At 54.3% G+C, this 13,301-nt stretch overlaps 2 protein-coding genes across 2 annotated transcripts; both read right to left on the reverse strand.

The window, feature by feature from the left end:
- Positions 1–8,839: 8,839 nt before the first annotated feature.
- CHC_T00002856001 (hypothetical protein) lies at positions 8,840–9,109 on the reverse strand. The gene has a single exon (XM_005713957.1). It carries the CDS (start codon positions 9,107–9,109, stop codon positions 8,840–8,842), a length of 270 nt encoding a protein of 89 aa, XP_005714014.1.
- A 189-nt stretch (positions 9,110–9,298) lies between these two features.
- CHC_T00002857001 (hypothetical protein) lies at positions 9,299–9,649 on the reverse strand. Its single transcript, XM_005713958.1, has one exon. The coding sequence runs from the start codon at positions 9,647–9,649 to the stop codon at positions 9,299–9,301; it is 351 nt and encodes a 116-aa protein (XP_005714015.1).
- Between the last annotated feature and the right edge of the window lie 3,652 nt (positions 9,650–13,301).

Here is a 13,301-nt window from a genome sequence, read left to right on the forward strand (position 1 = left end):
GAAATCGGCCTTTTCCTTAGTAATTTCTGCCTGCATTTTCCTTGCGGCGGGTGACTTCTCGGCGGTTTGACGAGCTCCGATTGGGCGGTCCCCAAAATCGGTCGTATTTGGAACCGCCGCCAGTGGTCCAGCGGCCACACGTGCCGGGCGGTGTATGCCGCTCGCGCAACTCGTGGTCCACAGTGCCCTGGAGCCCCGGCGAGGTCGTGCTAATACAGTATTTACGCGGCTGGGTTCCGTCTCTCGGCGGCGGGTATGCACCGGGGCGCCAAGCCGTTTGACCACCGCCGCGTCAGGTCGTCTTGCCGGCGGGTCAGCTCCCCCCCCCGGCGCCGGTCCATCCGGTACGGCTCGGGCGGTGGCACGCGGGGGATCCGCGTGCGCCGTAAACGGGTGGTGGCCGCCTGGAGGAGACCCTCGGCGGAGTGGCCCCCCATCCGCGCCGGGTATTCCCGTGCGGGGTTTGGGGTGGCGCACGCTGGGTTCCGCGTGCGTCCGTGGCGAATGGCCGCCTCCTGCGCCGGGTCTTCCGGCGCGGGGTTTACGGTGACGCACGCGGGGTTCCGCGTGTGTTTGTGGCGACCTCGCCCCCTCCTGCGCCGCGTCTTCCGGCGCGGGGTTTGCGGTGACGCGCGCGGGGTTCCGCGTGCGGTTGTGGCGATTGGCCGCCTCCCGGGCCGGGTCTTCCGGCGCGGGGGTTGCGGTGACGCGCGCTGGGTTCCGCGTGCGTCTGTGGCGATCTTGCCCCCTCCTGCGCCGGGTCTTCCGGCGCGGGGTTTACGGTGACGCACACGGGGTTCCGCGTGCGTCTGTGGCGATCTTGCTCCCCCCTGCGCCGGGTCTTCCGGCGCGGGGTTCACGGTGACGCACACGGGGTTCCGCGTGCGTCTGTGGCGACCTCGCCCCATCCTGCGCCGGGTCTTCCGGCGCGGGGTTTGCGGTGACGCGCGCTGGGTTCCGCGTGCGTCTGTGGCGACCTTGCTCCCTCCTGCGCCGGGTCTTCCGGCGCAGGGTTTGCGGTGACGCGCGCGGGGTTCCGCGTGCGTCTGTGGCGATTGGCCGCCGCGCGGGCGAGATCCTCCGCGGGATCGTCCCGCCCCGCGCTGGGTTGCCCAGTGCGGTGTTAGCGGTGGCGTACTGCTGCCCGCGTGCGCCAGAAGCGGTCTATGAAGGCCTGGGGAAGTCCCTCCGCGGGTTCCTAGGTATCGTCCGCTGGGGTGTAGCCATACCAGCGGACCTTGTACTGGGTTCCTGTGCGGTTCTCCCGGTGACTGACCAGATGGTCGATCACATACTCCGCGGCGGGTTCGGGTTCTCCGCCCGCCGCGGGCCGGGTCGGGGTGCGGTTCCTCGACCACGTTGACGCCCGCGGGGGCCGTTTGGCGCTGGTTTCGCCAAGCGGACGGCCCCTGGCGGTTGAACGGGGATCCCGGGCGGAGGCCTTGCCGGATGCATAGCTTCTGGTAGTTGGCCTCTCGTACCTCCAGAAGCTTGGCCCGCAGGCTCGCATCGGCAACCACAGGGCACCCCTCTTGTCGGTGCGTGGTGTCCAGGCAGAACCGGCACGGTGGCGGTCCGGGAAATCTCCCGCCGGAGAACCGGACGCGTGGATCCTGCCCTTGCCTCCGGTACGGTCGTGTGCGCACGTCGCCAGGGTTGCCGGGTGGAACTGGGGCGCTCGCCGTCGACGATGCCGGCGACGGATAATAACTCGTCGGTGGCGAGCTCATCGAGGTCGGCGTGGCGGTTTGGTCCGTCACGGCCAGGATTGCTTCTTCAGCAAATCCCCCGGCCGTCGGGATGTCGGATGCCGACTCAACCGACAGCACGGGCCTCGTCCTTGCGGTGCGGTCGAATCTTCTAGCCACTCCGGACGGCTCTCGGTGAGCCATGGCTGACATCCCTTGTCGACGGGAAGCCCGATTGGTTTCCCCGATCGCTTGCGCGTATCGAGCCACGGATTGGTAATCCACATCCCGGTGCGTGGCGAGGTAATTACGGACCTGCGCGCACGTGGCGGGAAGTAACCCCTCGACGAATAGGGACTTCAACCGCCGGTCGGAGAACACCGTACCGCATCGGAGGGCCTTGTCCCAGAGGTGGTTACTGTAGACCTCCTCCGTCATGTTTGAACTCTGACGGAAGGAGGTCACGTCCCCAACCGCTTCGGAAATTACCTCGTCGGTAGCATAGGTGCGCAACAGAAAGTTGACCACCTGGGGGTATGTCCGGAGCAGCTCGCGCCGCTCCACGTCAACCGCCATGGTATTTCCATTGAGACGGGACTGGAGTAGGGCGTGAGCCTGACCGGTGAGGTAGAATTGGAAGCACCACACGGCGGCTCCTTCGGTAATCCCGTTGTGGTCGCACGCCATCTTGAGGCGTGCGAGGAATCCCAATACCGCAATCGGATCTTGACCGCTGAACGTGTGGGACCTCATCTGCACGTCCAGTTTTTTCCGGTAACGGTTAATGTGCCGCGCTACTGTAGAGTCGTAGCGCGAGCTACGCCGTTCCAGGCGGTAGGTCTTGTAGTTGACGGCCTTGGTAAACAGGTCATTGAGGGGCCTGATTACCGTGGGCCGTCGCTCGTCGCTCGTCGGGGCAGCCCGGCGGCGTCTGCTCGAGCGACGAAGCCCCTCATCCGACTCGGTGTGGTAGTCTTCCGAGTCGGACGGGTCGTGCCGGTGCCGGTCTCGGCTTCTATCGCGGCGTGCCCTGTGGCTCCGCCTGCGAGAGTCTTCCGAACCGGATGGGTCATCATCGGAGGGGTATCCTCCCCCTCCGGCATCGCGGTATCGCCCGTGGCGTGCCTCGCGGTTATCGCGGTATCGCCAGCGGCGTTCCTCGCGGTCTTCATCCGTCCTGTGACGGGGGTCTTCTGCGTCGGAATACCGGGTGTATTCCGCTTCGGTCCTGTGCGTGCCGGGTGCACGTCTTCTGCTCAACCAGTACGGGTCCCGATTCTCTGTCTCGGGGAGCCCCAGGCGGTTGTCTGTCCCGCGGGGGCCGCCCGTACCGGCGAGTATGGGGAGGACATTTTCTGTGGTCCTCCCTGTAGCACCGTGAACGGTTGGGAGATAGATGGCTCTGCCCTCCGGGTGAGGGTCCATCCTATCAATCCCGGGTACGGCGCCGATCGGATCAGCGATATTAAAGCTTGAGCCCGGAACGGTTTCACGGCGCGGCGCCGGCGGCGGTACCGCGCCTCCCGTTTCGGTAAATGTCGTGGCCAGACGGATGGCCACGGCGGAGCTAATAGCTCCCTTTAGAGCCAATGCGGTCGGAGATTCGTCCTCCTCCGCGGCGAGCGCTGCCACCACCTCGTCGCGTACGAGGGGGGCGATCTTCTCGTCCAGCAGGGCGCGGAGCGCGGTGTCCGCATGCTCCGCCACCAGTCTTGGTGCCGTTCGGTCGAGGCAAACCTGGACGACCTGAGGTAGTTCCTCAGCGAGGAAATCCTCCATCCAGGTTTGTAGTCGCGGGAGTAACGCGTCGTACAGTATTTGTACGCGGTTCCCCCCACCAGCCGGTAGCCCGGCGGTGGTGTCCGAAACGGAAGGGGTCTTCTGGCCCCTGGTAGACGGCGGGCGTAGCAGGGCTTCCGGATTGTCGATCCGGGGGCGCTGTGCGCCTCTGCCACTGCGGGTACTTGCTCGCCCGGAGGCGGTATCTTCTCCGGCGGAATCCGCACGGTTCATCGTCGATGATCACTGGCGATCGACGCGGTGATTTTCGACCTCTTTCAATCCGATCGGTAGTTGCTCGCGCTGGCGATCCAGTGCGGGCTCAACCTCTGTAGTTATACCCTCCACAAGAGTACCAAAATGTGGTGTAACTACCTTCGTCCCGACCACTCGGAACGAGGGGGGTTAGAGGTAAGGGAGCGCGCGCCGCTGGGTAACCCACGCGAGCGCAAACCGTACGGAAGGACTCGAAAAGAGGGAAGGCTCACGTGGCCGGTGACGCGCAGCCGGTCGGTGGTGTCAGATCCGGACGGCCGGTCACGGGTTAGAAGCCTGAGACTTAGAGGTAAAACCGGACGGAGTTAGCAAAAAGCCGTAAAGGGAAGGGAGGCGAGTCTGCCCCCGTTTACTGGAACGGGGCAGGTGCCCCCGGTCTTAACCCCTAAGTGGGACGCCAGGACACCTGTCCCGCTACAGTAGCTGTTACTTACTGTATACCAGCTACTGTGCTAAATTGGCTAATTTGTGCCATTAACTACTAATTACTAATTACTTACCGTTCGGATCCTACACGTGTAACCAGCGAGGTACTACTGTACTCCGCACCGGCCGTGTGCTGTAAATATAACTCCTTACAGTTCTTCTCGCGCTTACAGCCCATCGTACTGTATCCCGGGGCGGCAGCGGTGGCGCCGTTGCCTTCGCGCCGTTGTACTACACTTCTCACTTCAAGTGGGAACAGAAGCTTATCTCGCAGACTCTTAAAACGCTGGCAATTAACGCATTTATTGGTTGGCCCATGTTTCAAAGAGAAGACTTGTTGGAGTCATCTGACACATTTCGTTCACTAGACCACTATCGTAACCTTCTAAACAAGGTGCAATCTACTGCTGACTTCATGTTTGATGTCTCGCTGGAACTGCTAAACCATGCTGCTAACATTCTGGTTGACAACCAGAACGACACCAGTATCCTAGGAGTGGGCGAGGCTGTATCAGCTACAGAACTCGACCGGCTTATGTCTCTTGCATTTAATCGAAAGAGAAACCGCATCAAATTTTTTAACAGCACTGACGGTGCACTGTTACGTCTCACTGTTCGTGGCCATGTACCAATGCAGCCTGGGGCGCTCAAATACTGTGCAATGTGCGGGAATCACAGAAACGGGTTTCGAGGTCACAAATCCTCTCTTTCCTGCCGAATGTGCTCGGTTTATCTATGTGTAAGAACATTTACAGGTCTTCGGAAGAGTTGTTGGGACATTTGGCACTCTGTGAAGCTTTTAAAACCGAGAAAGACACCAGCTTCTTTGCCTCAAATCAGCAGCACAAACAGTTCAATTGGTCACGACGCAGGGGGCGGCAGCTACGAGGAAACGGAGAGTAGTGTGCTTTTAGGTACACAAGAACAAAGTCTAATTGTCGGTGTCAGAACAGGAAACCCGGTTAATTTGTCGACAGGGGCGGTGAATTTGTCGCCAGGGGATGTTCTATCACCCGACAGTGTGCCTGGATCAGATGCTATTTTACCAGCATCTGAAAGAAGAACGAGAAGCTCACCCTCTCCTGCTGCAAGATGGCTACAAAGCGCAGGTTCAAGTGCTGAAAAAAGACCGCGCACCACAACAGCAAGTAGACGTCCGACTAGAGACAGTGGCAGTGAGCAGATTGTGGGGGGTTCCGTGAGGAGAAGCGTTCGCAGGAGGGGCAGTCAGCAATAAGAAACGTAAAATGATATCTAAAACCCGTTGATTCTGTGCTTGAAAAGGGGTTTTAGCTGTGTGAAGTATACTTCATATAAGGTATATGTGAAGTATACTTCACATAACCGTTTTTCGAGCGTTCTCGAGAGTCTTCGAATGGCAATGTTGTGACTCATATATCTCTTCAGATTTTTATTCAAACAAGACCGCCCTTTTGGGGGTGGATAGAGTAAGGCTTTTCGTGTGCGGCAACGTAAGAAGTTTTGAAAAAAGCTTCAACGGGGGCAAGTACAAGCACTCAGAAAGTTATGTGAAGTATACTTCACATAACTTCCTGGCATTAGGGATATAAGCATAGATAACCGATGCCAGACACAATCTTCTCGCCTCTCTCATCTCCGCCACGTTATGTTTCGACCCCCCATTTCCGTTATCCCAAAAGCATCACCATGGCTAGCGTCCGCGATGCACAACTCATCAATAGTCTCTGGATCGTATACTTTTCCGTTTTGGTGAATAAGTATTTTCAAGCAATGCACATACGAGGCCACATGATTGCCCTCTCACTTTCTGGTCTCTTGGTACTGATCTCCTCCGAGGCTGCACTCGTCCTATCCGCCGAACTCGGACCTTACGAGAGTATTACTTTCCTCATTGCCCTTCTCTTCTACATTTTGCAGAGTGATGTGGTCGTCGTCATGCCACAATATCCTAAAGATGTGCAAACCGAAACTGAGACCAATAGCCAAACCGAAACCGAGACCGAAAGCCAAATGGAAACGGAACAGATCCTGAGATCTTCAAGGTCCAGCTTGGTCGCAATATACTGCCTAGTGTTTGCAATGATGATTGTGTTGAGCATAAAGGGGCTATCCATTTTGAACCCTCCGGATGATCTGACACAGGAAGTACTAAACATAGACGTGTGGAATCGCAAACTTACCCGCGACTGGGTGCTCGGGAAAGTTTTTCTACTAATCATTATGTCCGCGCCGCGTCTCAAATTCAACGGCAGACGGACTCAGCTCGTGACAATGGTCATTCATGTGAGTTTGTTGTCGGCAATATGGTACGGCTGGAGTACAAGCCCAGCTCCTAACTCCTTCACTTATGGGATTTTTCTTGCTATTGAGGTTTGGGATGGAAGGCACTTGCTCTACTGGTTGTCTGTGGTTTCAGTCGTGCTGCAGCATTCTCTCACCAGACGATAACACTTGGTTGTTGAGCTAAAGGGCAAAACTCTGTCAGATGTCAAATGGTTGGAGATACTCGAAATTCGGCCAGCCAGTGTCGAAAGTAATTCCTAGGCCGGTACGAGTCAAGAAATGGAAACAGAAGTCAACAGTGAGGAAGTCCTTCTGAGAATGGGATTAAGACACACCACTTTAAGAGGGTCTTTGAAAAATGAGCTCGTTAGTGATTTGAAGCTCGTCGTTATCTGAGTCATGTGATAGATATCCACATGTGTGAACTTCTTGCAATCTCCTTCTGTACTCTCGCCAAAGTACATTTCCACTTATATAGAGGAATCAAACTTTGTAAGAGATTCCACAGCTTACTCTGACGGTACTGTAACTTGTGCTTGTCTCTTTACTAATGCTGTTTGTCCGTTAACGTTGTGCAAAAATCCCCTTTTACATAAACCACTCAGAACAATTGGCAGGTCTTTGTAGATTCCAGATGACTGGGCCTCTCCAACAAATGCTTCTGGCCGCAGTATCAGTTAAACTTATTACCTTTCTAAGCTCTGCTGACATCCCGTTCAGCAAGCGCGAAGCGATACTCACAACAATAAAGGGAGAGCGTCTGCAGAACAACAGACCTAGCAAACGTGAAAGGGCCATTGCCCTTGAAGTAATGTTGTTAGCTAGAGAATTCATAAAGGAGAACTCGCCGTGTGTGAAACATGGATCGATCTTAAAATGCTAATTGAATGATTGGACGCGTCTCAGCTTTCAAGTAATCCACGTTTCTTCGCACGTCTCTGCACATCAAGTATTCGGGCAAAATAAGTTTTTGAGAAACGGCCGAGGATGATGAGCAGTCGCATAAAGCAGTTGCGCTGAAAGCATGCAGAAGGACCTCGGATTGACCCAGCATTGTTTCCCAGACAAAGGCATCGCGTTCCAGATGAAAGCAGATTTCCACGAAGCTCGTCTCCGTAGGTGACGAAATGCAGTCTCACGGATAACGTTTGCAATGATGCTTTCAGAGGATCTTGCGACGACAGTTGTTCAACGGTACAGGCGACAGCAGTTGCCATAGCTGCACCCTTTTTATTCTGCCTACCTTTCTAAAAGTGTTCACTAAGATTATCTTTGCGATGGCTAAGCTTGAGCTGTTTTACGGTAAGCTTGAACCTACGGCGTCTGTCTGCACCGATACGAACATTTCAATCGGCAGCTTTACGTCGCAGCAACGTAAGGTTTCTAGCACCAGCAATGACTCGCACAATATGAATTATGAGTTGTACAGCTACACAAGTGTACAACAGCAATGCAAGCTGATCATGAAGTTTAATCTCCTGTTCAATTTAATGTAGATGATAATGCAATAATTGCATGGCGGAAGCATTCTAAGTCAGCCATCTGACTTGCTCTTGCGTGTCAGATCGAGAAGTCGAATGCCCTCCTCTTCAAGGTATTGCCGTGCTTTCTCTGCAAATAACGTAGCATACAGCCACATCCCCTGTCCTTTGTTCGTGCATGAACCTTTAGCAGTGTACTTAAGCTGAACTCCCTCGCGTCGCTTTGTAGAGGCCAGGGCTAAGCACAGCACTATCTTAGCACCGGATAAAAGCAAATCCAAGGCACTTTGCCTACTTGCTGTAACCCCCAACTCGCCGCCTACATACCGCACTCAGCCTGTCCCTCTAACTAAATACATAAAGATACGCGCTTAACCAATTATGCCACAAATACCGAGGCATCGCTGACGTTATTATTGTATTGATAATCAGAAAGAAGGAGCTCTATCAAAAGGCATGGTCCTTTCATCTTTGAGAGAGCCCTAGAACGAAAGAATTAACCTCAAGGTTAAGTCACAATCTGCTTGACTGTCTTAGGTTGTATCTACATATATGTGACTTCAAAATTAAGAAGGTACACTTCGAAGGACAGCGCCCGCCAACGGCCCAGGCATAGTAACCCACCCAATCTTCGCCTCATGAAAAAGACACTCCCGATTTCCCCCCTTCGAAGGGTACACGAGCAAATGCGAGTTTGCATATATGGATTCTACGCGTGTAGTCGACCTACAGCCTGAAGGGAATAGTGCTCATTGCTGTGATCCATTGTGATCCAAAGTGATGAGAGTGTTCATTGCTGTGATCCATAGTGATCCATGATTTCTGTAAACAGCATGACTGTTCAAAGTTTGAACAGTCATGCTGTTTACAGAAATTCAATGAACTTCAAAGGCAGTGCATTACAGTTCATAATTGGCACCGCCACTATGTGATGGTGGCCAACCAGCGCTTCCCCAAGAAATGCAACTTTCTGTCACGACTTTCATTCCCTGATGTCTGGGAGCTGTTGACAGCTGTTGACATCAACAGCTGGAGGACGAGAATTCTGACTCCAGGATCATCGCCCTTGATCTCGCGCTTGTTTGTCGTTGTCTCGCATACTGGGACCAAACGGTGTACTCTCGCACCGAGTTCCTTGGCTTCCCCGCATGTAGGCCAATAGATCCCCACAGATATGTCACCGACGTAGAACATTGAGTGGTTCACTACCGCTATACGCGGCATGTGATGAAAAAGGCCTTCCGTACTGAGATTGCCGACATGGCGCTTGGGGCCGGGAAAGTCAGCAAACAAAATTTCTACTTTTCGCTTTGGTTTCTTGCGTCGCTGCGCAGAGGGCTTTCCAGACATTCGAACGCTTTCTCTCACCATCATCGATGGTGTCTACTGTTTTGGCTGGGGCGCTCGTGACAGTGGCTTCAGCTTTCGAGGATTATTTCTTATCTCCCAGTACAAGGCATACAAGGCGCTTCTCTTTTTTAACCATGCGACCGGTATCATCCATGCCGTACTATTCCACATATGACTCGCCCTCGCCTTGTATGCCCCTTCAGCCCCTACGTCAACACCGTAATTCATCGCTATTGGCCTCCCATCAACGCCCTTGTGTACAATCTCCCAGAAGAAGCCTTCCATCACATCTGAGTTCCGTGTCCAATCCTCGTTCGCTTTCTCTTCAATAAGACGCAACGCGTCCTTGTTCACACCCTTGTCATAACCCAGAGCCTTTCGCATACGCTCACGGAACGTCCTCACCCTGCTTTCGTATGCTCGAAGTGATATCGGCTTTGGCGGGTCCTGCAATGTAGATACTCCAATAAACGACCAGATTCATCCTGAGCCCCACTTGCGGAGGCTGACGTGATCGCGACTCAGCTTTTTAGCTCGTTTCAACGGCCGAGCATTTTCCCGAGTGAGGTCCCTCACTAGCAAGAGCTCAGACGTTTTGTGGGATGTCTGATACTGAAAGCGTGTCCTTGTTGGTGTGCAGCTTAGCGCCGACTGCTGTATCCGTCTTGACCACGGCAACCGCAATGCCAGATCCGATACCAGAGAGAGGCACAAGGAGCAACAGACGTCTCGAGACGGGGCCCTGGGGTGGATGGCTCGCTAGATTCACGATGCAGTATACCCCCAGGGTCGTTTTCATGTGAACATGGGCGAGGAAGACTATTTACATCATTCTCTCCACGAGAATATCTTTCGCCGGCGGAGGTTGCAGTGGCTCTGGAAACCATGCGCTCGGTCTCGCTCCCCTTTCCTGCAATGGCTAGAGCATCAGCATCATTGATTTTTCGTTGTTATGCGCTACCTTCGGTTGCGGGGCCACAGCGACTGTTTGCAATTCCGTTTGTAGAACTGCGGATGTCGTCTTCATCTGCAGCCATGTGGTGTTTGCGTGGTATGTATGGTCCTACTGATGCGGTAGAAGTGACCACACTATTCGTGGCAACACTTGCCGTCATGGGATGGACTGCTCCACCACCTTCTGGATTTTTCCTTGTAGTCTCATCTGGTAGCTCTTGCTGTGGATTTGGTGCACCACTTGCCACCTGCCGCGCAGCATCAAAGGAATCGCTTTGATCACGAGTCAAGGCAGTTGGCGGAACGATTTGCGCTGTCGGCACCGCGGAGGATGGGCTTGCTGCAGACATCCATTGAGGGAGGAGCTTTCTGCGCGGGAGACATGCGAACTTCCGTTCTCTGCCCTTTGCATGGCTTCGAGATATGTTTCTTCGTCGCTTGCTCGTTTTTGGAGAGCAGTTTCGGACGAAGGGGTGCCATGATCTCCTGGATTACTGCAAAGCACATCCGGAGAGCCGTGGTCCGGCCGCGAGACAGAGACAGGAGCTGCAGGTTCATTGGGCATCACGCGCTGATTGCTTGTCCTGGAAAGAGTGTGTGTTTTATTCGGGTATCTTCTTCCCTCGGGCTGGTACCCGTGTACCGGAAAACTTGCAGGCTTCACGGAACGCGTAGCTCGAATTACTGGGGCAGAAGCCGATTCGCTGCTTATCGGAAACTGCCACATAGCCATTCCATGTTGCTGATGAAAGAAATTGCGCTGCCTTTCACCAAGACAATGGCCAGCGTTGCCGAGTCTGTCTCGAGGCATTGCATTCGTGTTCATCGCATTTGAATGCATGCTAGTATGCAGCGTCCTTGATCTGCCCGGCTGCGGCTGCAATGTCCTCGTCCATTGCGCCGCATGTACCTTCGACGCAGGAAGACTCTGAGCAATCCCGCCGCCGACGGTCGAGTGTCCGACTGGACCGATTGTTTCATAATTCGAAACACTTTGCTTTGGCGCGGCGCGCTGTAAGGAAGGCGTCGACGCGGCCTGAGAGCCGGGAAGTATTAGCAGAGGGGTTAGCTTCGAATGCCACGAGGAGATTGCATGCCTTGTCTGAGCAACTGCAGCGGCATGGCTGACTGGCGCAGGATTTGAGGATGGAAAGGCAATGGTCGCGCGAAGGAATGTGCTGCCCCCGAATATGAATCAGATTGTGTCGCCTTTCCTGATAGCTCGACTTTCAAAGGTGACGTTAGGCTCCCACCCGGCATGTTCACTTTAGCGGTCAAGCAAATTGTGCAATTCTCATCCTTTGCGTGCCCCCATGCTTCGAAAGCGCGTCTGCAAAGACTTGTGTGCGTTTGAAAGAGCGCCTTCCTGTCTTGGCACGGAATCCTGTGGTCGCCGGGTGCGATCAAAGGCGGCGTCAGGCTTGCGGAGCCCTGGTGACTCCCCTTTCGATTGCGACTCCTTCCTGGGCACCGGGGAAACCCGTTGACGACGGCTGGGAGCCCGCGTTAGGTTGTTGGTGGCTGCGGGAAAGCGGTAAAGCGCCCTGCCTCACCCCAGACACCGTTTGAGGAATGTTGTGTGTGGAATGGGGGACGTACGGGCGGCAAGTTGGGTCTCGTTCGCATCTGCTGAGCAGAACATTCGACGGCTCTTGGCCAAGACTTTGCTGTGGAAGTTGCGGGATTGGAGATGGTGACGGATTTTGTAGGCGCATTCGTAAGGAGAGCGGTTGCTGCGAAGGGACCTGGGGTCTGGCGGGGCAGTGTCGACTAAGGGAGCGTCGGAGAGGAACTGGTCGGAGAGGAACTGGATCTTGACGAAGAAAGCGGGAGTCCCTGCTCATGCGGAGCGAACACCTCCATGTGAAGGCGTGACATTCGTAGGCAAATCCGCGTGAAAAAGCCTGGTAAAAATGCTTTCCAATTTCCAATTTTGCTGCAGATTTCCTCTAAAGCTGTACAGTACTCTGTACAGTGGTACCTTCTATATATCGCACCCCAGTGTCACAACGCTTCAAAGTGCGATATATCCGATAGTGCGATGTAGCAAATACTCTCGAAAAAGATATTTTTTTGTTATGTTGAGGCAATGACGTGGAACTGGGCAGAACTACTCAGCCGCCGTCGCCATAAGCCAAAGTTGGAGGTACTGTGCGGGTCGCTTGTACAGTACGGCCTCTATTAGGGGCTTCTAGAGCGACACGTGTGTAATGTCATACACGTGGCTGATTTCGTGTCAAGCCCGAAACAGTGCGATATATCCGGTAATGCGCTATTCAAAAGTGCGATATAGAGCTACCCCCCCTGTACTTGGTAGCTGTTGCGCATGCGTACACGTGGCGGACGCCCTCTGCCTCCAGAAAGGGCGGCATTGACTCTCGGGCGGACAGCCTCTACTTCCATGAGTCCCCAATTTTGACTCAATTTCACGAAAATTAATGGCATTTTAGCTGAAAACATGTACAGAGAGCGAAACTCGGCAGCTGGATGGAGGGCTATACTGTAAGAATTATGAAATGTAAGGCGTTTCCAGTGTAATCTAGAACTATCGGGAACTGTTGAAGACGTGTAAGCAACGGCGCTGTACTGCGCTGTACCTTGCTGTCAGCCCGCACGCGGGTTACAATCTTAATTCGCCAACGCATCCAGCGCACAGTATCCTTGGCGTAATGGTTACATTTACGCCCATCGGGGGGTACCTTCGGACATCGGCGAGTAGGTGTCCAATCCGAGTTTCATTTTAAAGGGGTGCTCCCGACGAGCACCTGTCAAGCTATCTAATCAGCTTTACAGTGTAACAGCTGTGAGGCGGGGTTTTTGCCACATATGCCAGCTTTCGAATGTCGTATGATACCTTACAGTACATCAGACAGCACAGTGGAGTAGGGTACATAAGCTCACTCCAGCTCCAGCAAACTCCACCGTCGCGGTCACAGGTTCTTCCTAACATCAGGTTATAGGCCTTTTTTCTTATTCCAACGCTACCCTGCAAATTCTCCTCTCTTCCTCTTTACCGGCGCTAACCAACAACCCATCACACACCCAGCTGTACCCACCCCAGGCAAACTCACAGTCTATTTGG

The sequence above is a fragment of the Chondrus crispus genome, genomic scaffold (genome assembly GCF_000350225.1).
Source record: "Chondrus crispus Stackhouse genomic scaffold, scaffold_159, whole genome shotgun sequence".
Classification (NCBI taxonomy): Eukaryota; Rhodophyta; class Florideophyceae; order Gigartinales; family Gigartinaceae; genus Chondrus; species Chondrus crispus.